The following is a 25,117-nucleotide window of genomic DNA, read 5'->3' as shown; positions in this document are numbered from 1 at the left end:
AGGTCACTGTGGGGCCCTGAGACCACCAGACTGCCCCCGTCCACGACAGCAGGGGAATGAGCCCCCACCTGGTTCTGAGACCCTTGGGCGTCTGGAGGGGCGACCGGGTAGGTAGGGAAGAGACCGTGGGCTGGTATGTCCCCCATCCCAGCATCCTCTACTGTGGTCACCTCTGTCTGTCCTGGGCCTCTGCATTAGATTTCCTCTGAACAAAGGATTCTGCCCCCAAACCAGTCTGAAAACCTTGAACTGAGTCCTGGTCACTCACATTCTGGGCAGAACAAAAACTGTCTAATGGCCTGGTGGCTCTGGGCACTAACAGAAGACTATACATTAATGTCAATTCAAGGGACCTCCTGGGACATCTTGAGTTTAGGAAATTTCTAGAACCCCTGAACCAGAGGGCCCTTAGCACTCACTTGTCCTCTCATCTACCTGATAGAGGAAACCTTTTCATGGCATTCATGGCCCTTAATCGGATTTCTCTACCGGCAGGAAGCTCATCTTCTTACAGAGTAGATGTCCTATGGACAGTCCAATGAGCTAGAAGGCTCTCAATTAAGAAGCCTTTGGCTCTCAGAGCTCCTGGAATATCAAGATGGCAGAAATGTGCCTGAGTTTGGCATATTTTCCTACAACAAACTCACCTGCGCAAAGCCCAGGAAGAAGAGCTGGTTATTGGTGAGGCCCAGGGTGGGCAATGTCTGCTCAGCCCCATTCTTCTTCACCCAGTTCTGGTAGGCCTGGGAGCAGAGAAAACAAAGTTCAGGGGCTCCCATGACACAGGAGCAAACAGGGCAACGATGGGGGGCCAGTGCGGGAGGCCTCGGGGAGCTCTACCCTGTTGGGGCAAGGACTTGTTTGGGGGAGTCTGGGGTCCCCCCTCCACCCAGAGGAGCGATCTTCTTCACCAGCACTCATTCCGAGGGGCTTTAAACACCATCTACGTGGCCATGGCTCTCAGGTGCATATTTCCAGCTCCAGCCTCTTCCCTGATTTGAATATTCACAGCTTCAGCTGGATTTCCAAGATGCATCCAGACTTAATATGGCACAGACAGAATGAGGGGTTATACACGTGCATGCACTCATACCCACATGCATGCATGCGCACACACTTTCCCACCACGGTCAACGGCACCACCAACCACCTAGTGCCTCGGGCCCCAACCCCAGAGTTCTTCTTTGAGCTTCTCTTTCTTTCTTTTTTTAAAGATTTTTTTTTAAAGTAATCTCTACACTTAACGTGGGGCTCGAACTCATGACCTGGAGATCAAGAGTCGCATGCTCTTCCGACTGAGCCAGCCGGGCGCCCTGAGCTTCTTGTTCAATTATCCAAACCACCTAAATCTGGCCACTTCTCACCCCTGCCGTGGCTTCATCCCTTCTCTTGCCTGGACAATCTCACAAGAGCTTGCTAACCAGACTCCTTGACTCGAGCTGGTCCAATTCCAATCCCCTCCCGACACAACATCTTAAGTCATCCTCATAAAGCCAGGGTTTGGCAGACTTTCCTGCGAAGGGCCAGAGGGTAAATATTTTCAGCCTTGGAGGCCAGACGGTCTCGGTGCAACTACTCTGTTCTGGCGTTGTGGTGTGAAAACAGCTGCGGACAGCATGGAGCCCAACAGGCCCGGCGGGGGTCCCCCTACGTTTTTATTTACAAAAACAGGCTGAGGGCTGGATTTGGCCCACAGGATATAGGTTTGCTGACCCTTGGGTTTTTGTTTTGTTTTGTTTTTTGAAGTTTTACTTATTTAAGTAATTTCTATACCCCATGTGGGGCTCGAACCCATGACCCCGAGATCGAGAGTCACACGTTCTTCCGACTGAGCCAGCGGGGCGTCCCTGCTGACTCTGGCTTTAAAGGATAAATTAGATCATGTCATCCTCCTGACAGCCCAGTGACGCAGGGAGTGGGTGTTCACAGCCAAGCACACTGTGGCTCAAGGAGGCTAAGTGACTTTCTCCAGAACCAGGTCTGGAACCCGGAACTGGCTCCATGACCAGTGTCCCTCCCCTCCCCTCCCCTCTTGGGCCCACTGCTGCCTGATTTAATGATGCCTATCCCTGCCAAGGTAGGAACCCGCAGGTCGTCAGGTGGCTCCAGCCTAAGCCCCTTCCTCTGTCTGTCAGTCGGGCGGACTGGTCTGGAAAGCCCTCTGCGTGCCACGCTCTGTGCGAGGACTTCCGCAGACCTCTCCATCGGTCCCTGCTACCCCCCGTTCCGCAGATGAGCAAACAGAAGGTCACGCAGCGGCTGCAGCTGGTCCCAGCTTGTCCGTAAAGACCCTTTCCTGAGGAGGCCCCTGCACAGACCCAGACCCGGGCCGGGGCATGTGGGGAATGAGCTCTTACCCGGTAGGCCGCCTTGAGCCCCCCGTTGTCGGCGATGTTCTCCCCCAGCGTGTGCCGGCCGTTCACGGGCTCCCCGTTCACACTGTAGTTGCCATATTGCTCCACCATGCACTCTGTCTGCTGCTTGAAAGCCTCCACGGACGAGTTCTTCCACCAGGGCCGAAGGTTCCCGTCCTTGTCATACTCTCGTCCTGTGGGTTCCGAGGGAAGCGTCAGGTCAAGGGGGAGGAGGGGGGAGGAGGCAGGGCTCACTGCGCCTCTCCGCCCATCTCTCCTCCCGGTGAGAAGAGGCCCGCTCATCCCCCCTCTGGACCCACCCGCCCATCCCCCCCCCCCAGGGTCTACCCAGCAGCACCGGGGAGATGATGCCCGCCTGGGTGCCAGAGGAGCTGGGAGAATGAGTCAGGCAGCTGGGGGGTGGGTGGGGGAGAGAGGATGGAGGAACGTGATGTGGGTAAAGGGTCAGCACATTCACGGTTCCGTGTTGCTGGATTCATTGTCAAGGCTGACTGAGGGCCTTGGACCCCGAGCCCAGGAAGGGGGAAATGGAGTCAGCAGCACTGGGATCACAGGACAGGCCCCGGCCTCTAAGGTCCCACCTCCTCCTCCTTGGCCTTGGGATACCCAAGGCAGGAGGGAATGAAGATTCTCGATGTTTTGGTGAGGAGGCGAATGACTTCAACTCCTTTGATGGCAGTTGGCCCAGAGCAGTCTCTGGAGTGCTGGAGAACTGTGAGCTCCCTGCTGACTACTAACACCCACTCCTGAGTACGGGACACCTTCCAGGAAGCCCCTGCGTCTCACACAGTCCCCGGCATCACCACACGAGGCTGCGATCATCATGCCCATTTTACAGACAAGGATGAGGAGGCGTGGAGAAAGGACAGGACTCGTTCAAGTTCATTCAAGGGGCAGGGGCAGGGCCAGGATTGAACCCAAACCCATCTGTCTCCAGACCTTTGGAAGTGACGAGAGCAAAGCAGAGGCAGTGGGGCCAGGAGCCAATGTGCCCCGTCTGAAGGGGACCCCAGGAAGCCGTACCTTGATCATCAAAAGCATGAGTCAGCTCGTGGCCCACGACAACACCAATGCCACCGAAGTTTAAGGCCCTGGAGAGGGGGACACAAAGGTGAGGGTGACGCCCCCAAGGGGACATCACTTCCTGGGTCTGGAGACAAAGCAGGGTCCCGCGGGCTCTGTGGGGATGTGGCCGCAGCCTGAGCCTCCAGCAAACCCCTAAGGGTAGTCAGAGGCTGGGCAAATGGGCTGTGGTCCGCCCGTAGCCCCTGAAGGCCAAGCACTGTGCTAGACGCTCCACCGAACTGCACTGTCCTCTTTGGTCACCTCAGAAGAGTTTGGTATTAGTGATCGACTGTTTGGATAAGCAAACCAAGACTGGGAACGGTTCAATCACTTTACCCAAGGGCCCCGCAGTCAGCAAAGAGCAGACCTGGGATTCAAACCCAGGGCCTTTCTCAGACTGTGCTCTCACACTTTCCACCCCCACCCCCCAGCTGTGACTGCTCTAAAACACCACTAGGGGGGCTTTCCCCTAGAGAGGGCACCTGACTTCATGACATGCCCCCAAGCTCCCACTGTGCAGGGGCTTCTGGACCCCGGAGACCCCTGGAGGGAAGCGCAGGGAGTGAGGACGCTGTTCTCTCTGCAATTTCTGAGAGCCCCAAGCTCTCTGGGCCAGTGGGACAAAAAGCCCTCAGGGAGACTGGCTGGCTCGTGTGGTCAGCTGTGGGCCCCAGGCCCGGGCTGGGTGTCCACGGAGGGGTGGGGGAAGGAGATGGGGTCGAGCAACTCAAGCATCCTACTTGGGCGAGGAGCGGGTGTAGAACGGCGCCTGTAGGATCCCAGCAGGAAACACGATCTCATTCTTGGTGGGCGAGTAGTAGGCATTCACCATGGGTGGGGTCATGCTCCACCTGCATGCAAACACACGAGAAAGCTCAGGCCCAGCTGGTGGGGAGGCAAGGGGGGTTAGCCCATCTGGCAGGTGCCAAGGGCCTGAACCCCAGCCCCAAGGGCACACAAGGACAAGGACATCTTTAGCAGCAGTGTTTTTGAAGGTGATAACCAGAAAACACCCATGTGTCTTCAAAGAAAGGGATCAGTTAAATCCGATGTCACACCACACAGTGGAACAGTGAGGTGCTTACGAAGAACCAGAAAGGTCACTGCTGCCGATCGGTTCTCAAAGTATGGACTGTGGACACCTGGAGGGGTCCTCAAGTCCCTTTCAGGGGGTCTGCGAGGCCAAAACTATCTTCCATAATAATACTAAGACATGATTTGTCTTTTCCACCGTGGTGACATTTGCCCTGACGGTGGAAAAGCAATGGTGGGTGGAGCTGCCAGAGCCCACGAGTGAATCAAGGTAGCGGCCCGGGTTGTTCTAGTGGTCCCCGCCTTCCTCACCAGGAAAAACAAACCCATCTCACTGAGGAACATCGCTGAGGAAGTAGCACGAGTTCTTCATGTTTTTTTGTTTTATTTATTTAAGTCATCTCCACACCCAACGTGGGGCTCGAACTCATGATCCCGAGATCAAGAGTCGCGTGCTCTACTGATTGAGCCAGCCAGCGCCCCACGATTACCTAATGTCATTAAATCTAGACCCTTGAGTAGGAGTGTCTTGATATTCGGTGTGACCAGATGGGAAGTCCACACGAGCACTTGTGCTTTTCTCATGGGACCCCGTTTGTACTTGTGAGGATGACTGGCCAACTGGCATTTCAGACTTGGCAGACATCTGGTATCCGGTAGACATCTTGAAAATGAAGTGAGCTTATCACCTCAAGGAAAACAACTGGCATCATCCGTTGCCAGTGATAAAAATTCAAGGTTTAAAAAAACTTTGGGGGCGCCTGGCTGGCTCGGATGGTAGAGCACGCGAGTCTTGATCTCTGGCTTGTGAGTTCAAGCCCACACTGGGCATAGAGCTTACTTAAAAAAATAAGAAAAAAAAATTTTTTTAAAGAAATTAAAAAATTACGGGCGCCTGGGTGACTCAGTCAGTTAAGCGTCTGACTTTGGCTCAGGTCATGATCTCAGGGTCCTGGGATCGAGCCCCGGCTTTGGGCTCCCTGCTCATCAGGGAGTCTGCTTCTCCCTCTCCGTCTGTCTCTGCTCCTCCCCCTGCTCTCTCTGTCTTTCTCAAATATATAAGTAAAATCTTTAAAATCTTTAAAAATATTTTAAAAATTAAAAAAACTTTGAAGTTTCAAAGAAAATTAATTAATTAGTAAATTAGTCAGTAAAATTAATTACAAGAACTTGTATCAGTCACCATAAACTTGATAGCTTCCAACACTGACTTTTTTTTTATTTAAATTCAATTAGCCAACATATAGTACATCATTAGTTTCAGATGTAGAGTTCAATAATTTATCAGTTGCTAAAGACTTCTCTCAGGAGGTCAACAGTGATATGAACAAAGGTGGATTTTTTTGGATATGGTATAATGAAAATGTCACTATTTAGAGATCTATAAAAGTCAGCAAGCCTTGTTCCAAATGACCAACGCATGATGTTACAAATCATGGCTGGGTAAAAGATCCCTTCAAAGTGCAAGACAGACTGACAGACTTTAGTGTAACAGTGCAGGAAAAGTTCATGGTTATGGGTTCAGGTTCCACAGTGCAACTAACCTGTAAGAAATTATGACTTGCTGAGTTTTGGTGCAGTTATCAACAAAGGATGTGCACAAGTAGAGAAAAGGCTACTAAAGCATCCCTCCCTTTTCCAACTTCGTATCTGCATGAGACTAGGTTTTCATTTGGGGGCAGAGGGGCGGAGGGAAAGGGAGGGAATTTTTTTTTTTAACACTTATTATTTTAGAGAGAGAGAGAGAGAGAGCGCGAATGCGTGCACGCATGCAGGGGGGAGCGGCAGAAGGAGAGGTAGAGAGAGAATCTCAAGCAGACTCCTGCTGAGCATGGAGCCCAACAGGGGGCTCAATCCCTCGACCCTGAGATCACGACCTGAGCTGAAATCAAGAGTTGGACGCTTAACCAAGCTGAGCCACCCAGGCGCCCTGAGAGAGAATCTTAAGCAGGTTCCACAACTAGTGCAGAGCCTGATGAGGGGCTCGATCTCATAACCATAAGAACGTGACCTGAACCGAAATCAAAAGTCAGATGCTTAACCGACTGAGCCACCCAGGAACCCCTAGATTTTCTTTATACATTTTGAAACAATATATTGCAATAAATTGAACATAGAAGCAAATATGAGAATCCAGCTGTCTTCTATTAAGCCAGATATTAAACAAATATGCAAAAAGTAAAATAATACTTTTTTTCTAACTTTTTTTTTTTTTAAAGATTTTATTTATTTATTTGACAGAGAGAGACACGGCGAGAGAGGGAACACAAGCAGGGGGAGTGGGAGAGGGAGAAACAGGCTTCCCGCTGAGCAGGGAGCCCAATGCAGGGCTCGATCCCAGGACCCTGGGATCAGGACCTGAGCCGAAGGCAGACGCCCAACGACTGAGCCACCCAGGCGCCCCTAAACTTTTTTTTTTAAGTTATTTTTTCTAAAGATTTTATTTATTTGACAGAGAGAGATACAGCAAGAGAGGGAACACAAGCAGGGGGAGTGGGAGAGGGAGAAGCAGGCTTCCCACTGAGCAGGGAGCCCGATACGGGGCTCCATCCCAGGACCCTGGGCTCATGACCTGAGCCGAAGGCAGATGCTTAATGACTGAGCCACCCAGATGCCCCTAAAAAAGTTATTTTTCATAAAATTTACATTAAATTGATATAATCTCCATACACAAAGAGACTCTTTGCGGTCCAATAATTTTTTAAGAGTGTAGAAGGGGGTGCCTGGCTGGCTCAGCTGGAAGAGCATACGACTCACAGGGTTGTGAGTTCGAGCCCCACGTTGGATGCAGAGATTACCTAAATAAATAAAACCAAAAAAAAAAAAAAAAAAAAGAGTATAGAAGGGACCCTGATGGTAGAAACATTTGTCCACTCAATAATTTTTCTGGTGTGGAGGGGAAGGCCAGTGATGGGTGGAGTGAGACAGAAAGGACATTTTCTCCAAGAGCTTATTAGACAGTCACTCTGTCTCTTCCAGGTGAGCCTCAAAGAGATGTGTTGTGGGGTACTGAAGCCATGGGAAGATAGAAATCAAAAACATCATATATATATTCAAATAATCATGGCTCCATACATTAATGGGCAGGAGGCAGAATTTATTTATTTTTTAAAAGATTTTTATTTATTTATTAGAGAGAGAGAGAAAGAGAGCATGAGCAGGGGGGAGGGGCAGAGGGTAAGAGAGAAGCCGACTCTCAGCTGGGCAGGGACCCTGACGTGGGCCTTCATCCCAGGAATCTGAGATGACCTGGGGCTCAATCCCAGGACCTAGATCATGACCTGAGCCAAAGGCAGATGCCTAACCGGATGGAGCTGCCCGGGCGCCCCCAGGACGCAGAATTTAAATGAAAAATTTTAAGCTAAATTAAAAGACTTCAGATAAATTCGGAACCTTGTGGCAGTACCTGTACCATATTCTGGAGATAAAAAACCGCCTTCGGTGCATTTAGGGGAGGGGGTTTCTCTGTAGGAGACAGAAATCTTAAGAGGAAACAGAGATGTTCAAACTCTTATTGACCACGAGGGGGCGCCAGAAGCAAAGAGAATTCTTGCTTCCCCCTTTTGGTAAGATTTATTCTGCAAAATGTTTTAGGCGTGGGGGGAGCTTATTTTGAGAGGTAGAGCTGGGCTGACAACATATGAGTTTTCCGAGGAGACTGCTCAAAAAATGACAGAAACCAGGGCTCATTCCAGATTATTTTAAGAAGGTTTGAGGTCCAGGAAGAAGCTGTATTTTAAAAAAACTTCCCCCAGGGGGTGCCTTAGTGGCCTAGTGGGTTGAGCCTCCAACTCCTGGTTTTGGCTTGGGTCTGATCTCAGGGTGGTGGGATCGAGCCCCATCTTGGGCTCTGTGCTCAGTGCAGAGTCTGCTTGAGAGTCTCGCTCTCACTCCACTCGTTCTCTCTCTCAAATAAATAAATAAATCTTAAAAAATACCAAACAAACAAAAAACCCTCCCCAGAGGGTGCTGACGTGCAGCAAGGTTTGGGAACCATAGCTGTTGGGGGCCCTTCGGAATCTCCGCTAGCTGAGGGCCTCCTAGCGCTCACACCTGACTGTCACACGGCTCCTCCCGTCTTCTCTGCGAATGAGGCAGACGTTCCCAGTGCTGAAGTGGGAGACGCCAGGCTACTCTGCCCACCAGCGGGGCGCCGGGGGCACACAGACCCAGGCCGGTCCCAGCTCCTGGCTGGGCACACTTCCTCGGTCCCTGGTTTCTTCATCTGAAGAATGGGAGAGCAACGGTGCCCACTCCTCAGATGGCGCTTGTGACCGTTACGTCTGGCATCCGCGCGCGCGTGAGAGAAGCACGCTCAGCCCAGAGCACCCCTGTGTTCCGGGCGCCAGTGCCCTCCCAGCAAGGCCCCGGGGACTCACTGGTCTCTGTTGGGAGCTTTCCTCAGCTGGTCGGCAGTGACCCTCCAGGAGAAGTTAAAAAACCGCATGGCGTTCTCAAAGTAGAGGTCCGGGACTGCGGTGTACTGGCCAAGAGGAAGCAGAGGTTCGGGATCAGAGCGCGCCCGGGCTGGGGGGCCCCTTGGCTCCTCACACGCAGACCCCTTCTTCTAAAGCCGAGGGAGCTCAAACCCCACGAGGGTAAGGGGTGGTCCACAGGTCAGAGGCCGGAACGGAAGGCTCGGGACCGGAGGCTTGGGTTCTTGCCGTGGCCCTGACCTTGCCGGGGCCTGGCACCCTCTCCCGTTCAAGGACACACTGAGAGCTTCACGGGGCTGCTCGGCACACACCAGCGTCACAGGCCCGCAGCAGTGCCTGGGCCTTAGACAGCAGATCTGTCCAGCGCTGTCCGACAGGACTTTCTGTGATGATGGATGTGTTCTCTGCCTGTTATCCAGTATGGCAGACGCCAGCCACACGCGGCTACTGAGCATTTCAAACGTGGCTGGTGTGACTGTTAAATTTAGATTTTAACTAATTAAACAGCAGTGGTTAGTAGCTACCACACTGGATAGCACACGAATCAAGCTGGGGTCTAGCTCTGAAATGTCAGGGGACAGGCATCACCGCACGCCTTCCTCAGCACTCAGCCCAGCCTTTCGGCTCTTTTCAGGGGCCCGGTTCTCCCTCAGATCCACTCCAGAGCTTTCTGGCTTCTCGTCAGAGCTCTGGTAAAATGCTGGGCCCTTGGGGACAGGACTCTGATCCTGTGGGCTGTGACTGTGCTGTCCCCAGGAGTCTCCGGGTCTTGTGTCGTGACACCCCGGAGCATCTTAAATTATCCTCGAGGAAAAAGGCTGCGGAATGAGTCAGTCCCATATTCTCGGAAGTAATTTTAATATTCTTAGGTTTTAAATAGAGCCATGATGAGGGGTTATTATAATTGCAAAAATGCCTGAATTTCACAAATTTCAATCACAAGAAGATATAAAACTATCTTTCAGGGCAGAAGCACAATCCGTTTATGGGGATGACCTGCCGAAAGTTCTAACCGCCAGGAATATATCAAGTACCCTTGTTGCCTCAATTAAGCTTAAACGCACATTTGGGATTCATGCCTCCTTTTTCCCATTAGCATTTGGAGGTCCAAATGAGGTCCAGGTTTCTCTGGGAAGGTGGGGGAAGACCCTGGGCAGAGGAGGCAATCTGGGGGGCCGGGAAGGAAGAGGTGGTATGAGGGGCTCCATTCCTCACTCTGCCTCCTGCTGTTTTAGGGGCCTTCATTCTGTCTGTCCCTCCTAGGGTCTGCTCACCTCCATTATTTCCCCCCATTAAATGGTGCGTCCGGCAGGGCACATGGCACCGTTTGGTCCTGACTGCTGGGCACTGACAGTGGCTCTGGGGGGGGAGGGGCCTCCAGCAGGCCCAGGAGAGAAGGGGCACAGAACAGCCCCCTCGCGCCCGGTCCATCCCCACACCCCACACCGACGTATCCGGAGACGCCTTGACAGTCAAGGTACCTCTTGCATCCCACCCGGACCCAGCCTGCTTCTGCTCTTCCCCACGTGGGGACCTCAGGGACATTCGGGAATGCAAGGGGGCAGGGTGGGAGCCACTCACGTCATTGAACACTTTGTCGAGCTCCTTGGGGTCCATGATAAAGTTGGGGTAGCCTATCATGTTGTAGATTGCGTCTGCCTGGACAGGAAAGACACAGAGGACACTGAGTGCCCAGTGGGCCTGGCTAGGCTCAGGCTCTGGGCCAAAAGGAAATGGGCAGGTCCTCCCCCTCGGGGCTTCTGCATCTCTTCCTGGAAAGATCCCCTTCTTGCCTGACTTCTACTTACCCTTTGGGTCTCTGTTTCCCTCCTGAGGGAAGCCTTTGCTGGCCGCCACCCGCTGGACTATATCAGATCCTTCTTTCTCCGTTAGACATGTCACAGCTCCCTGCATTTTTCCCTCACACACTCAACATGGCTTATTTTTGTATTGTCATTAATGCAATCGTGTGTTGGGTTGCATTATTCACCCCCCTGGAATATTCACCCCCCTGGAATATTCCTGCTGGAATATTCACCCCCCAAGGCAGGACAGCATCCCTGCTGTGCTCACCAGATGTGACTGGTCTTGCTTCCAGCTCCCCCTCCATCTGTGGGTGCGGCCCTCTAGGTGGGAAGCCTCAGCCACCCCTTCCGGCACTGGGCCAGCCTCACCTTTTCCTTGGCTGATCTCCGAGTGTCTTCATCCATCCACTTCAGGGTGCTCAGGCTTTCCTCAAACGCCTTCTTAATCTCTAGTATTATCTCGCTGGCCTGAGGAGACAGAAGCTCAACAGTGAGGTCTGGGCACTGGATGGGCACCCCATGCGGAAGGAGGCCAGAGTCTAAACTCAGGATCAGCTCAAAGCTTCAGGCTCCTCAGTGCCCAGAACACTTAAGTCCTGCAAAACAAGACAGGACTTCCATAAACAGAGCATCAACACCACAGAAACTGAGGACAAGGAGTGCTGGAAAAGTCTCTCCTCTGCAGGACTTTTTCAGAGCCTTTATTGCATAACATGAACTTCGATCCTTTTGGAGAGTGTAAAATTCATAGCCTTTCTCAGACTTACTGGATCACAGGATCCCTTTTCGATGGAATGGGCTTTAAAATCTAGAGAACCTGAGTTCTGACAAGCAGTTTCCGGCTAGAGATGAACAGCTGTTCTTGAGGTCAATAACGTCAGAGGCAGACTCAGAGCCCAAAGATTCTAGAGCAGAGGAAGGAAGTCACACAGCGGAAAGAGTAGAAGTGCTGACGGCCAACAGAACTAGACAAAGATTCTGCATCAGCCACTCACAGGAGAGTCGCGTAAGGGAAGTGAGTCTTTGTTTGCTAACGTTTGACTGCGGATAATACCTACATAATTAAAATTAGTAATAAAAACTGTAACAAAAATATAATAGCTACCATTTGCCGAGCTCGTTTTCTGCCAGGTGTTCTCTGTGTGTACCATTTCTTTTCTTTTCTTTTCAAAGATTTTATTTATTTACTTGACAGAGAGAAAGAGAGCGAGCACAAGCAGGGGGAGCGGCAGGCAGAGGGAGAGGGAGAAGCAGGGGAGCCCGATGCGGGGCACAATCCCAGGACCCTGGGATCATGACCTGAGCCAAAGGCAGACGCTTAACCAACTGAGCCACCCAGGCCCAGGCACCCCATGTGTAGCATTTCATTTCCTGTCCCGCTACAGGATGGACAGCCCCGCTTCCAAGTCAACAGCAAAGGGAGAAAACTGTCCCAAATCACCCAACCAGGAGGTGATGGACCCAGGATCTGAACTGGGGCCTGGCTGTCTTCATGCACCTGGCCATGATGTTCCTCTGCCTGTCCAGACACGGGGTTACCCCCTGGGCTAAGAAAGATGTCACCCGTTAGGGCAGAGCTGCTCTGCCAACAGGATGTCGCTGGGCCCTTCGTTTTCCTCGGGGGTGGAGGAGGAGATGGCAGGAGTGGCCTTGCAGCCTTAGTGATAATGTGGCTTAAGTGCCCAGCACTCAGTGATAATAGCTCACCGCATTCAGGGCTTTAGAAAACAGGACCTTTGAGCGAAGGCTGGAGCCCTGGCCTGGAGTAGGAAAGGTCCAGAGCAGCCCAGAGTGCGGGCGGCCAAGTTCACGAGGGGCTAGTGCAGGTGCGCCGTCACAAGGGGAGGTACTCACTATGCTCTTGCTGTCCTCGGCAAAGGTCGCTTTGACAAACATGGGGCCCAGGGCGAAGCCCAAGTTGTTCTCTGTGTCGCTCACGCAGAACTTCCACCGAGGAAGACAAGTCTGGGAACACAAGGGAGAGGGGTTACTGGGCCCCGTCCTTCTTCCCAACCCCTGTCCATCTGGGAGGAAGCAGCCAACAGCTGGGGCCCGTGCTTCCTTCCAGAACCTCAGGGAGACTTTTCTGACGCAGTGGGGGAAGTTATTTTAGGCACTGGACCAAGAGGCCACAGAATATTGCTCATCGCCGCCATCTACTATTTCCTGAATGCCAGCCTCTATGTGCAGCACTTATGAATGGTGTCTCACCGGGCCATCAAAATGATCCTGGAAGGCAGGGCCGTGGGCCTTGCCAGATGAGGACACAGACAGACACTCAGCAAGGGGAAGTCACCGGTCCAGGGCCCTCCGGCGAGCGGGGGGTGTGGCAGTGATGAGACTCTGACATGCCTGACCGCACACCCCACGCCCCCACCCTACCCTACCCTGCCCCCTGGGGGAGGCGGCGGATCCTGGTGTCAAAGACTTGAGAAGTTACCTTGTCTACCCTCGGGCAACAGGAAACCCATCCCAGAAGGCCAGGACCCAACCACATTGAAAGCGTCCCAGAGGAAGGGGCTGAGATGTCGTGGTCGCCTGTGGTCTCGCCCACCAGCCCGCCCGACACCTCTGCGGAGCTGGAAGCGGGCACCCTGCGGGCTGCAGCCTCATGGAGCGGGGCTCCGGGAAGCGCACCCACGCGGGTTCCTGCCCCCCCAGCTCCCCTGCCCTCCGTGACCACCAGGGGTGGCCCTGCTCCCGGAAATCCCTAAATCCCTGGAAATCCCTGGAAATCCCTAAATCCCTCGTGGGGTCTCCTGACCCCGAAGAACAGGTGGTAAAAACCACCAGGCTCAGGGCAGCCTGCTTCAGAACAGTTTTCCAACTGAAAACAACCAAATGCCCACCAACAGGCGGCTGGATAAACAAAATGTGGTATTTTTATACAACAGCACGCTACTTGGCAACAAGAAGGAGTGAATTACTGATACACACAACATGGTTGAATTTCACAGCCATTAGCTGAGAAGCCAGACGCGCAAGAGCACATGGCGCATAATCCCGCCCCCACCCAGCCACACCCACCCGGGGGACCTTCTGCTCCTAGGACGCTGGATGAACGCGGGACAGGAGTGTCTCTATCTGGAGTGGGCTGTCGGTTTTGTGGGTGATCTCCTTTGTCCAGGGGAACACATTTCCTTTGTCCACTGAACTGGGTACTTAGTGTATACTGCACATTTTACAGTATGTAAATTACACCTTAGCTAAAGAAATTTCTTCCATGAAAGAAGGGAAGGAAATAAAGGGCATCTCAGCCTTCCCTTAAGTTTAGCAGCCCAATTCTTTTAAGCTCTCCCACCCATGTGTCCGTTTAGACGCCCTCCCCTCCCCACAACCTGCCCACATCTGGCTGAGGCTGCCCACGCAGGAGGTCAGGACCGGGGGACCTTGAACTCACGGGCTCCGTGGGTGTCCCAGGCCCTGATGGCTGAGTCAGGAGCCGAGTCTCACTGCCTTCTCAGGAGAGCTTTTGCATAAGCCCACTCACTCACTCATTCGTTCGTTTGTTCGTTCATTCATTCACATGTCCAGTGCCTTCTGGAGAGTTCCTCTGCACCTGGATTATGCTAGGTATTTGGAACCTAGAGACAAATTGGCCATGGGCCTTGCCCTTGAGGGGCTCAGTGGAAACACTGAGAACACCCAGTGGGAGAGACAGACACATAATAACAGCAATGGTAGCAGCGACAGTAGTTCGTGCTTGCTGAGTGTTTACCGGGTGCGGGCCCTAACCCATATAATCCTCCTAATAACCCCATGAAGCAGGTACCCCCTGTGCTCCTGTTTGCAGATAAAGAACATGGCTTGGAGTGCTTTAGCCTTTGGGACAGACTTTTGGGGATCCCTTCATGTAATCCCAGACAACCCCCCGTCAGCAGGCTAGGGATTAGTTACTCCTTTTTATTTTTTATTTTTTTAAAGATTTTTATTTATTTATTTGAGAGAGAGAGAATGAGAGAGAGCACATGAGAGGGGTTAGGGTCAGAGAGAGAAGCAGACTCTCCGCCGAGCAGGGAGCCCGAAGCGGGACTCGATCCAGGGACTCCAGGATCATGACCCGAGCCGAAGGCAGTCGCTTAACCAACTGAGCCACCCAGGCGCCCAAGTTACTCCTTTTTACACTTGGGAAGACTGAGCCCTCTGCTCCAATGAAGTGATTTGCCTAAGGTTGTGTGGTTAGAAGAACCATTTCAAACACAGATCTTCTGACCCAAAGTTCTGTGCTGTTTCCTTATACCATGCACGGGGCACATAGGGACTCTGGCCCACAGCCCCCCACCTCTAGGGTCTCCTAATTGCCCTTGCTTCTGCCAAGGCCTCCCTGCCAACTCCCATGGCCTCCCACTGGTTAGAGCAGCACCCCTGCACTCTGAGCTTGGCCCAGGGAAGCTCGCTCGCTCGCCCTATCTATCTATCTATCTATCTATCTATCTATCTATCTATCTATCATAGGGAAATATATGTAAGATTTACCATTCTAACTCTTTGAAGTGTATAGGTCAGTGGTGGTAGGCATATTCACACTGCTGTGCAACCAATCTCTAGAACTTTTCATCTTACAAGTGTGAACCTCCATACCTACTAAACAACTCCCCATGCCTGCCTCCCTGCCCCCGCCCCCCACCCCCTGCAACCACCAGGAAGCTCAGCGTTAACTTCTCGATCCTGCAGAGCAGAGGCTGAGTGGGGTAGGGCTCCTGTGGGGGCTGTGGAACCACACGTGCTGGGATTGAAACCACATTCCCCACTTAAGAGCTGTGTGAATTTGAACAAGGCCCTTCCCTTCACAGAGCCTCGGTTTCTTCATCTATAAAATGGGCTGATGATAATAGCCCCTAACATAGAGTTGTTATGGAAACTTGCTGACATAGTGCCTATAAAAGGCAAACATCTAATAATAATACCTTTTATTATCATCATCATCATTAGTGAGTGGCTGAAAGTGCCGAGTAGTCATGGTCATCCAGAGCTGGGTTTGAATTTGAGCTTGGCGGCCTCCTTGCTAGGTGACCTGGGAAGCCCTTTGCTGCCCGGAGCCTGTTTGCCCATCTGCACCCGGGTGGGTAAGCAACGAGGCAGGTGCACACTCCCCACACAGCAGTGTCTCTGTAACTACCATCCCGGGTCCTGCTCACACTCTTCCCGTACAAAGTCCCCTGGGAGGCCACGTGTTCCAGAGGACAGAGTCCGTGCCTTGTCATGTCTGTGACCCAGGGCTCACCTGGGCCCGGCCCACGGTGGGTGCAGGGGGAGCAGGAAGGCAGGCGGCTCTCGTGGCTGAGGCCCCGTGGTGCCCTCTTATTCCCAGCCACGCTCTCCCTCAGTCCCCTTCCTGCCACAGGTGGGTGTACATGGGGATGGGACAGAAAAGGGGAACTCTTCGCAGGATGGACCCCGGGACCGGAGGCAGGAGCCCACATCCTATCATTCTCTGCCAGTCCTTATCTGGCTCTGTCCCCGCCACTGGACTCTGGGAAGGGCCACAGGGGCAGGGGCAGGCTAGGGCCAGCTCTGCCTGTCCCCTGGGGTCTGGCTAGCTGCCATCCTGGGTGGGGCAGGGTGCGCTGGGCGGGCTTGGCACCCCTGCCTCCACCGCTCTCCTGCTGGGGCACCCCCCTGGGGCCCTGCCCTGGTGTGTCCCATCAGCACATCTGAGGAGCTCTTGCAGGGGTGTGGGCCCTTGGGGCACAGACCCCACCTCACTTGTCTCCGTGTTCCCACACGGGACTCCTGTCCTGTCTGTTGGCTGCACGAATGAGAGGGGACAGTCACCTTCTTGGAGAAAGAGTGAAGTGGCCCGGGAGCTTCCTATCTGGAGCGGGGTCCTGAGGGAGGGAGTGAGGGTCCTGGAGCCCTGGGACCTCTGGAAGAATGGACTGCCAGGGGTCATGGTGGGGGCATCTGAAGGAGAGTGGAGACCACCTGGTCAGCCTAAGAGGGTAACAGCCGGGAGCACCTGTGCAGTCTTACCACGAACCAGGGGCTACACCAAGGGTTTTGTGTTTATGGGGAAGGAGCAGTATGACTGGGGGTCCCCTGTATAAAACAGGGGTGATGATCACATCCAGCTCACAGGGATATGAAGATCACATGAGTTAGAGGAAAGTGTTTATTATCAACATCATTGAAAAGGGGTTGGAAGAGAGAGAACAGAAGGCACCTTTTGCTGTAAAGAAGCTAAATCTCTAAGATTCCTCTTTTTTTTTAAATTTAAGTAACCTCTACACCCAACTTGGGGTTCAAACTCATGACCCCGAGATGCATGCTCTTCCAACTGAGCCAGCCAGGTGCCCCTCCAAGACTCCTCTTTACCCAATAAGACCCAGTGTAATCATTTCCTTCTGGAAGCTTCTGTCCACCTCCAACGAGCTTAGATCTAGCCCTTGTGCCCAGGGACATCCGAGTGGACCCCTTCAGAGGCCCTCTCCATTCTCTGCCTACCCTCTACCTCCCTCACAAGTTCCACGGCTCTGGGGGACACCGAGGTCGCAAGAGCCTCCAACCCAGGGCCTGGCACACAGTAGGTGCTCAGCAGGTGAAAGGGAATGCACTGGAACAGGCTCACCTTCTTGGTCCCATACATGACTTCCATGAACTTCTCGTCGGCATCCTGAAAGCGCTGATCAAGGAAGGAACTTGTCTTCCGTACCAGGTTCCAGATCATGTAGTTGTTTAGCAGGCTGGGGCAAGAGGAGATCAGACAGCTCAGAAGGGCCCAGAGCGGGGAAGCATCACAGCACTTCCCAGACTGACCTTTAGGGGGCGCTCAAACCTGGCCTTTGGATCGCAGGCTCTTCCCTCCCCTCCCCTGCCCCAGTTTGACGGGTTACTGCTCACTAAGCACATAGAATGTCAGCTCTTCAAGGCAGAGCCTGGGTCCTCTCTGAACACCCCTCGGTGCCTAGTGCAGTGACTTGTGTTTGTCACATAGCTGCCTCTTGTCTGGGAGCCGTGAGGCAGCATGGAGACTGGGGTGTGCTACTGGGCTGGAGCAGGGAGGAGCTCTGAGATGTCCCAGCCAGAAGGCCAGAGATGGCGGGGGGTGGCTCAGAACAGGAGGGGCAGGAAAGTGAGCTCACTGCCCCCTCCCCTCAGGGCCCAGAGAATCATCCGTGGCTATTGTCACCTTTGCAAGGAAATCACCTTAGCACCAAGAGGTGCTCACAACAGTGAACATCTAGCCTCGAACTGGAACCAACCTAAATGTGTGACAGTAGGGGTAGGAGTGAGTCCATAATCACACCACACGTATACTTGATGGAAGGATGCAGAGCCACGCGGAATGAGGTCCACAGGGAGTGCGGGGTAACACGGGGAAAATGCTTTTGATGAAGGTCAAGGGAAAAGCAGATTACCCATGTGGTCACAAGGATGGGGACAAAAAGGACCCACGTATTAGAAAATTCACCTCCCTCTCTCTCTCTCTCACACATACACACACACATACACACTTTCTCTTCTTTACAAACACACACACACACACCCCATAGAATCAACAGTAGTGTCTGGGTAATACTAATTTTTTCCTATTTTGTCTGTAGTTTTCAAAAACCTCCACAACAAATCTTTAAAATTATTTAAAAAATCATAAATAGTACCTACAAATATCAGCGAACATCAGGCCCCATTCCGTGTTATTCCCTCACTCGGTTCTCACATCCTCACAGGGTAGGTGCTATTTCCATCCCCAGTTTATGACGGGAGCCTGAACCCGAGAAAGGGCGAGAGACTTGCCCAAGGCTACAGAGCTGGTGGGCGGAGGGGCTGGGATCCGAACAGGCTGCCTCTCCCCAGGGCCCACTCCCCTGAGTCAGTCTGTCCCACGCTGCCCCTGCCCGTCTGGCCCCGAGAAGAGCAGGGCGGTGTGGGACCCCAAGGGCTGGCTGCGAGAGGCGGGGTGCCAGGCCGCTGGCCGCCCCTTACCATTTGTCCGTGTTGTTGATGAGGGTGGACACCTGCCCCAGGTACTCCTTGTCGTAGACAACAATGGGCTCGGACTCATTGATCTCCACGGGGTAGAAGATGGTGTTGAGAAAGGGCAGCCAGCTGATGGCGGGCGCCAAGGCCTGGAAGGGAAGAGACAGGGTGACTGCAGCTGAGCTGCCTCCGGGGCGCTCTTCCTTAGAAGGCGCCATCATGCCTCCAAAGAGCTGGGCACCAACAGGGCACCGGGCACTGGGCAGATACCACACTCAGGCTGCCTGGCTTCCATCAGAGATGCTGGAGAGAGAACTCTAAGAAGCCAAACACCAACTTCAACTTGCAATGGAGCTGGGACGGAACACAGGGGACACGGGGACGGCAGCAGCAGCTGCCCGTTCATCAAGCCCTCCTGTGCCAGACGCCATTGCAAAGGACTCCCACGTCTTCTCTGAGTTGGACCTCAGGACAGGCCTAGGTGGTAGGTACCATTATACCCACTTTAGGGATGAAGAAACTGAGTCCAGACAGGCCTATAATGGAAAACTGTGGAGCATCTGGAGCCAAACTGCCTGGGTTCATATTCCAGCTCTCTTACTTATTCACTGTGTAACCTTGAGTAAGTGGATGAACCTCTCTGTGCCTCGGGGTGACATCTGAAAAGTGGTTGCCTCATCGTAATAGAACTCACCTCGGAGGCTTGGTGTAAGGATTAAACGGGCTAATGCTGTCTGTTCTACTCAGCATGTCCTTCTGTAACACCAATTAGCTTCTATGCGATTTAGTCTATATGACTGCTAAATTCAAGAATGACAGCAGTATAAAGTGTCAACGCTTTGGTCCACAGGTGATTTTTCTCAGGCATGGGATCTGAAAAAGCAAGCTCAGGACAACCTTCAGCAAGAAAGGAAAAGCCCTCAGCTCAGCTGATGCACACGAAGCTGGTCAACTCCATTTTTTAAAATAAGATTTTATTTATTTATTTATGGGGGGGAGAGGCAGAGAGAGGGAGGGAGAGCGAGAATCCTAAGCAGACTCAGCGCTGAGCGTGAAGCCTGATGCAGGGCTCGATCTCCTGACCCTCAGATCATGACCTGAGCCAAAATCAAGAGTCAGATGCTTAACTGACTGAGCCACCCAGATGTCCCTGGTCAGCTCTATTTTAAGATAATTTAAAATGAGCGCCTGCCAACGGAGCTTGCCCCCCCAAAGAGGCACTGGTGGGCTTGGGGTACCTCGCAGCTTGGAACAGCTAGCTTGCTCTCGGCCCACCTAATGGCGGCCCCACTGCCCAGGGCTCATCTGTCTGCAGAGTCTCTGTGTCCACAGCCAGACTTTCCCCTTCCCACCGGGCAGCCTCCACTCACGCTGAGCTCTCTCTCCAGGTTCCAATTATTGCTTTGATTACAAACTTGCACAACTTTTGGGTTTAATTATGATAAGACACACAAACATACAATGTACCCTCTTAACCATTTTTTTTTTTAAAGATTTTATTTATTTATTTGAGACAGAGAGAATGAGAGAGAGAGAGAGAGCACATGAGAGGGGGGAGGGTCAGAGGGAGAAGCAGACTCCCTGCCGAGCAGGGAGCCCGATGCGGGACTCGATCCAGGGACTCCAGGATCATGACCTGAGCCGAAGGCAGTCGCTTAACCAACTGAGCCACCCAGGCGCCCCCTCTTAACCATTTTTAAGTGCCCAGTCCAGTCCTTAAGTACGTTTACACTCTTGTGCAACCACCACCACCATCCATCTCCAGATTTCATCTTGCAAAATGGAAACTTACACCTATTAAACAATAATCTCTCCAGCTCCCTCCCCTGAGCCCCCAGGAAGCATTATTCTCCTTTTTGTCTCTGTGAATTTGACGGCTCTAGCTACCTCATATAAATGGAACCATACAGTGTTTGTCTTTTTGTGAGTGGCTTATTTCACTGAGCGTCATGTCCTTAAAGTTGCCCAACTTTTGAATCTAATTGTGAGCACTTATACAATTAACGAGAGCTTCATAAACTGCAGGCGACCGGAACTCTAAGTCCTGTTTTCCCCATATGTCTTGTTATTTTTAGTAAATTTCTTGTCCTGTGATTCTCCAGAATGCAGTGTTTTCCGAACTACACACACTGTGTGATACAGCAAAAGTGCTTATCTGCATCAGTCACTTAGAATGGCATCTGCTACGTAACAACCACTCAATCCTCAATCGATATTAGCTATTGTCATCATTCTCAAGGTCTCCCAACAGTGGGTCTGGCTTGAACGATTCCAAATTCTGTTCTCTATTCCCTTGAGAAAGGGCAAAACGGAAGACAAAGGCAGTGTGAGACACATTAGACATGGCTTTCAGATGGTAAGATCGATCAATAATGTAAAATCAAACCATAACATCAGATGAACCTATAACCTGCTGGTAAATCCCTATGATGTCCTCAGTGAGAGCAGTCATAAAACCCTCCACTTACCAGATACCGACTCCGCAGATGAGCTACGGTGACCCTTCCTGAGGTCACATAGTTAACCAGTGACTGGGCGTGTCTAATAGCCAGGCTCACCTACCTCTCTGGTTTCAAAGGGCAGCTCAGCTGCTGGGGAGCAAGGACCTCAGAGGACAGAGGAGGGCAGCTCCCATAGGCAGTGACATGCTGGCTCTTGGTGGGGCCGGGGGTGGGGGGTGTTTGTGTTCACACCGTGACCCACCGCAAACTACCCACACGGTTGGGCAGAGCAGAGCCCAGTGGGCCCGGCACATCCCGGCCTGCCCGGCAGTAAGATGACCCAAGTGAGTCTCGGAGCGAGAAGACTTGGATCAGAGTCCCCACCGTGAACCAGTTCTGGGAGCTCGAGCCATTCTGGAGCCTTTCCCTGAGACGGGGACGATAATTCTCCGGCCCCCACCCCCCACGGTCGGCTGCTCTGGACCTTGTGGGGATGGCCTGCTCATCCAACGTGAGCTGCTTCTCTCCCTACCCTAGCCTGTCCATTTGCTCTCTCTTCCTGGCAGGAGCCCCTCAGGCAGGTCAACCTCTGGGGCTTCTCCATAAATTTCCGGGGCTGCAAAACGGGGGGCGGGGGTCCAGGTGAGATAGTCAAATGGGGCTCGGCACTGAGAGACACCTGCTTGCATGACCTGCTGGCAAAGGCACCTGGGAAATTCACCAAGTTTACAGAATGTCATTGTTTATGCATTTAATGAGAGCTTTACAAACTGCAGGCGACTGGAACACTCTAATCAGGGAACAGCCATCAGGGGGTGATAAAGCCCTGTGTACTTAACACAGCCTGTTTCTTTAGGGAGAACAGGTGTTCTGTGCAGGTAAACTCCCACAACCCCAGATAAGGTGCGTGTTGAATACCAGAATGTTCACATTTTCAATCTTGCTTTAGTGAACGCCTAACTTAGACATGTGTGCCTCGATCTGTCTCCATGGAAATGGCTGTTTTAACTGACCAGGACATTCTACTTGTGATTCAAATCCTTTGGGGCACACCAGTCGGCTCTATTTTCCAGACCTGCAGCCAAAGGGTACTGATGGTCACCAACCAACCAGCTCAAGTAGGCTTGCAAATAAGAGAAAAGAAAGATGCTATCAGACTTTATCTCAGCTGGAGAATTTAGAGCAGAGAATAGGGCTCATTCCCAAACAACTACTGATGTGGAAGGTCCTAGAGAGGAAAGAGAAGGTCCTCAGGCCCCTCCAGAGAAGCAACAGAAGGATGTTTGATTCAGGGCTCTGAATTCAGACTCTGCTGAGGGCTAGCCTTGAACCACTCTGTATTCGGTGGGGCCAGCCATACTGGGAAGGCTGGTGCACCTTTCCTAGAGTCACCTGGGGTATAGGAAGAGAACAAATTTCCAGATACCAGGGAACAGCAAGATAGTCTCTGCCCTAGGTTAGAAGGAATCAAATAAAGTTAAGTGCTGGAGACGTGGGCAGGCATCACCAACAACAAAGGAATAATACTAATAATGATTACTATAATACGTTTGAATTGTGCATGTCAGTTTATAAAATGAAATCCCAGGTAGAGATTCTTTTGGAGGATAGGGATCCAGGCCTTAATCTTTAGATGTTAGACATAATTTTTTATATCTACATATCTACATATGCCCAGTTCCTCTGGGAGACACTTCATAGTTTTCAACTTGTTCTCAAAGAACCCTGCGGCCAGAGTAAAGAACCACTGCCCCTTATGGGGACAGGGGCTGCCCCTCATCTGTCTCTGCGTTCTGGAACACAGCAGGTGTGAAGGAGCGAGCAAAGCCCCATTTTACAAGGAAGGAAGTCGAGGTGCGAAGAGGGGGGTCGTGTGACTTGCCCAGGGTCACACAGCTCATTGTGGGGCTGGGCCAGAGCAGTCTTCTGACCCCAAGCCCAGGGCTCGTCCCTCCGCTAATGTCCTCCCCATCCCGGCAGCTCTGCAGCGGGGAGGGAGGAGGGAAAGAGAAAAGCCATGTGGCAGGGTGCCCAGGGGTCGAAGCTGGAAGCCACGCCGGGGCGGAGGTGCTCAGGGCTACCGTGTCTTCTCTGCCACTCTTGGGGTAGTCAGCCGGCACCATGGCCACTGGGGGCGGGGGGCTGGGCGGCCGCGGGGGCCCTTCCTGGGTTGAGAAGCAGGCGGCTCGAGCAAACCAAACTGCATGGCACAAACAGCATCTCCTCCAACCGCTGGGCCTCAGGGCGGAAAAACAGTGCCAGATGGCAGCCAACGGTCTGCTGATCTCTGTAGCAACCACCCGGCACCGCTCACCCCGATGCCAACTTCTCTGGGGACCTCAGGGGCAGCTGACACCCACAAGCGGCCCTCTTGCCCTCAGCCCCAGCTCTGCCTGGGCTGCCGCTCCACCTGGGACAGCCGGCCGGCCTGGTGACTGCTTACCCACTCATCAGACTCCCCTTCCCTGGCTCCGTCCTATCCCTGTCCTACGGCCCTCCTTTTCCCAAAGCACTCAGCAATGAGTCTGGGATTGTCTGCTCGTTGGTGTGCCTCCCTAGCCTGGAAGTACCTCCAGAGCGAGGCCCGAGGGTGGCCCCATATATACCTGTCAGGGGGAGGGATGGAGGGAGAAAAAGGGTAGGGACCTAGGTATTCTTCCTGAAAGGAGAAGAAATGAGCCAACTCAAATGGATGGGCAGGACCTGGCTGGTCAAGGAAGAGCAGGAGGGAGGAGACAGGTTGGTGGAACCCCAACACAAAGTGGGACACAAGAGGCCTATCGTCCTCCCCAGCAGGGAAGCAGGCCTCCCCGGGCATTCCCAGGCAATGGCAGGAAACGGGAAGACTGGCCAAGGTCACTCTGCTGATTCCTCTGTGACCCTGGGGACCTGGGCTAAGACCAGACACCGACACACGGTGAACTGGAAAGATGGAACTGGCAGGCGAGCACCTCAACTCACCACCTGCAAGTCCCAAGGAGCCACCAGGGGGCAGCCTTTGGCTTTGGCAGAGGGGCCACTGGCTTCCCCGCTGGGTTACACCCAGTGACAGGGAGCAACCCCATTACACCTGCAGGAGGTTGCCAGGGGCCAAGGTCAAGAGCAGAGATCCCATGAGCCAAGCCTGAGTCCAATGTCCAGCTCCCCTGATACTCAGGGAGCCTCAGGGCCTTGAACATGTCACTCAACCTCCTATTTTGGAAAAGGGAGAAGTGACTACAGAACCCACCCCTCACAGCTATTGTTTGCTGTGCACCAGGCTCAATGTGACTGGGGCTGGGGCTTGAGACCGGAAATGCCCAATCAGTGTGAGCGATTATCATCGTGATAGAGCCTCCCCAGGTAAATGCTGTTACGGAAAAGCTGTGTGGCCTCCAGCAGGTAACTGAATCTCTCTGAGCCTCAGTTTTCCCATCTGCAAACTGGGCTAACAGCCATCCCTGCTTCATAGGGTTGTTCCGGGGATCTGATGAAGTGGGTACAAAAGCCCCAGCCCAGTGCCCTATGTCCCGAAGCCCTGGGCCCGCCCCGGGCTCCATGTTACCTGCAGTTCGGCAGCGGTCACTTTGTGGTAGATGAGCTCCTCGTCCCGGCGCTTCTCTTGGGGGATGGTGATGTTGGCCAGCGCCGTCTCAAAGTCCAGGATCTGTTGCATCTGGGGCCGGATGGCGTCCTCGTCCCCTCCACCGAGCAGCTTGCCCAGCTGGACCATGTAGTTCAGGTATCCCGTCAGCACCTGTGGGCCCGGCACCCACTCTATGTCAGTGCTGCCAGCCACGGCCTACTGGACAAGGGTGGCGGGCGGGGCAGGGCCGGCCCAGCGCAGGAAGCCCCTGCCAACCCACTGCAGGGGTGGTCCTGGCTCTGGCACTCAGGACAAAGCCCATACGTCCCCGGCAGGTGGGTCCCTGTGGTCCTGGCCCACACCCCATCTCGGATGCTCGGCACGTGAAAGTTACCAACAGACCATCTTTCAGTTCTCAGAACACATCTTTTCTGAGCTGCGCTTCTCTACTGTGTCCCCAGATCTGAATTAGGTTGCC

The 25,117-nt window shown here is 53.0% G+C and overlaps 1 protein-coding gene and 1 non-coding gene across 6 annotated transcripts in view; both read right to left on the bottom strand.

The window, feature by feature from the left end:
* The window catches only part of ECE1 (endothelin converting enzyme 1), a 112,321-nt gene that overhangs the window by 2,479 nt on the left and 84,725 nt on the right, over positions 1-25,117 (bottom strand). For all 5 annotated transcript variants that reach the window (XM_078073725.1, XM_078073726.1, XM_036099103.2 and 2 more), the window contains 11 exons: positions 24,619-24,810; positions 18,640-18,782; positions 17,282-17,396; positions 12,568-12,678; positions 11,083-11,181; positions 10,490-10,567; positions 8,852-8,955; positions 4,181-4,291; positions 3,399-3,466; positions 2,358-2,548; positions 648-743 (listed from right to left, as the gene is read on the bottom strand). In XM_078073725.1, coding sequence (XP_077929851.1) covers positions 648-743; positions 2,358-2,548; positions 3,399-3,466; positions 4,181-4,291; positions 8,852-8,955; positions 10,490-10,567; positions 11,083-11,181; positions 12,568-12,678; positions 17,282-17,396; positions 18,640-18,782; positions 24,619-24,810 — 1,308 coding nt within the window. The remainder of the gene's footprint in view (positions 1-647; positions 744-2,357; positions 2,549-3,398; positions 3,467-4,180; positions 4,292-8,851; positions 8,956-10,489; positions 10,568-11,082; positions 11,182-12,567; positions 12,679-17,281; positions 17,397-18,639; positions 18,783-24,618; positions 24,811-25,117) is intronic.
* TRNAE-CUC (transfer RNA glutamic acid (anticodon CUC)) lies at positions 1,771-1,843 on the bottom strand. Its single transcript has one exon. It is a non-coding gene; the product is annotated as a tRNA-Glu (tRNA).

The sequence above is a fragment of the Halichoerus grypus genome, chromosome 5 (genome assembly GCF_964656455.1).
Source record: "Halichoerus grypus chromosome 5, mHalGry1.hap1.1, whole genome shotgun sequence".
NCBI lineage: Eukaryota > Metazoa > Chordata > Mammalia > Carnivora > Phocidae > Halichoerus > Halichoerus grypus.
The sequence above is the reverse complement of the archived record's forward strand: the minus strand, read 5'-3'. Positions and strand labels throughout refer to the sequence as shown.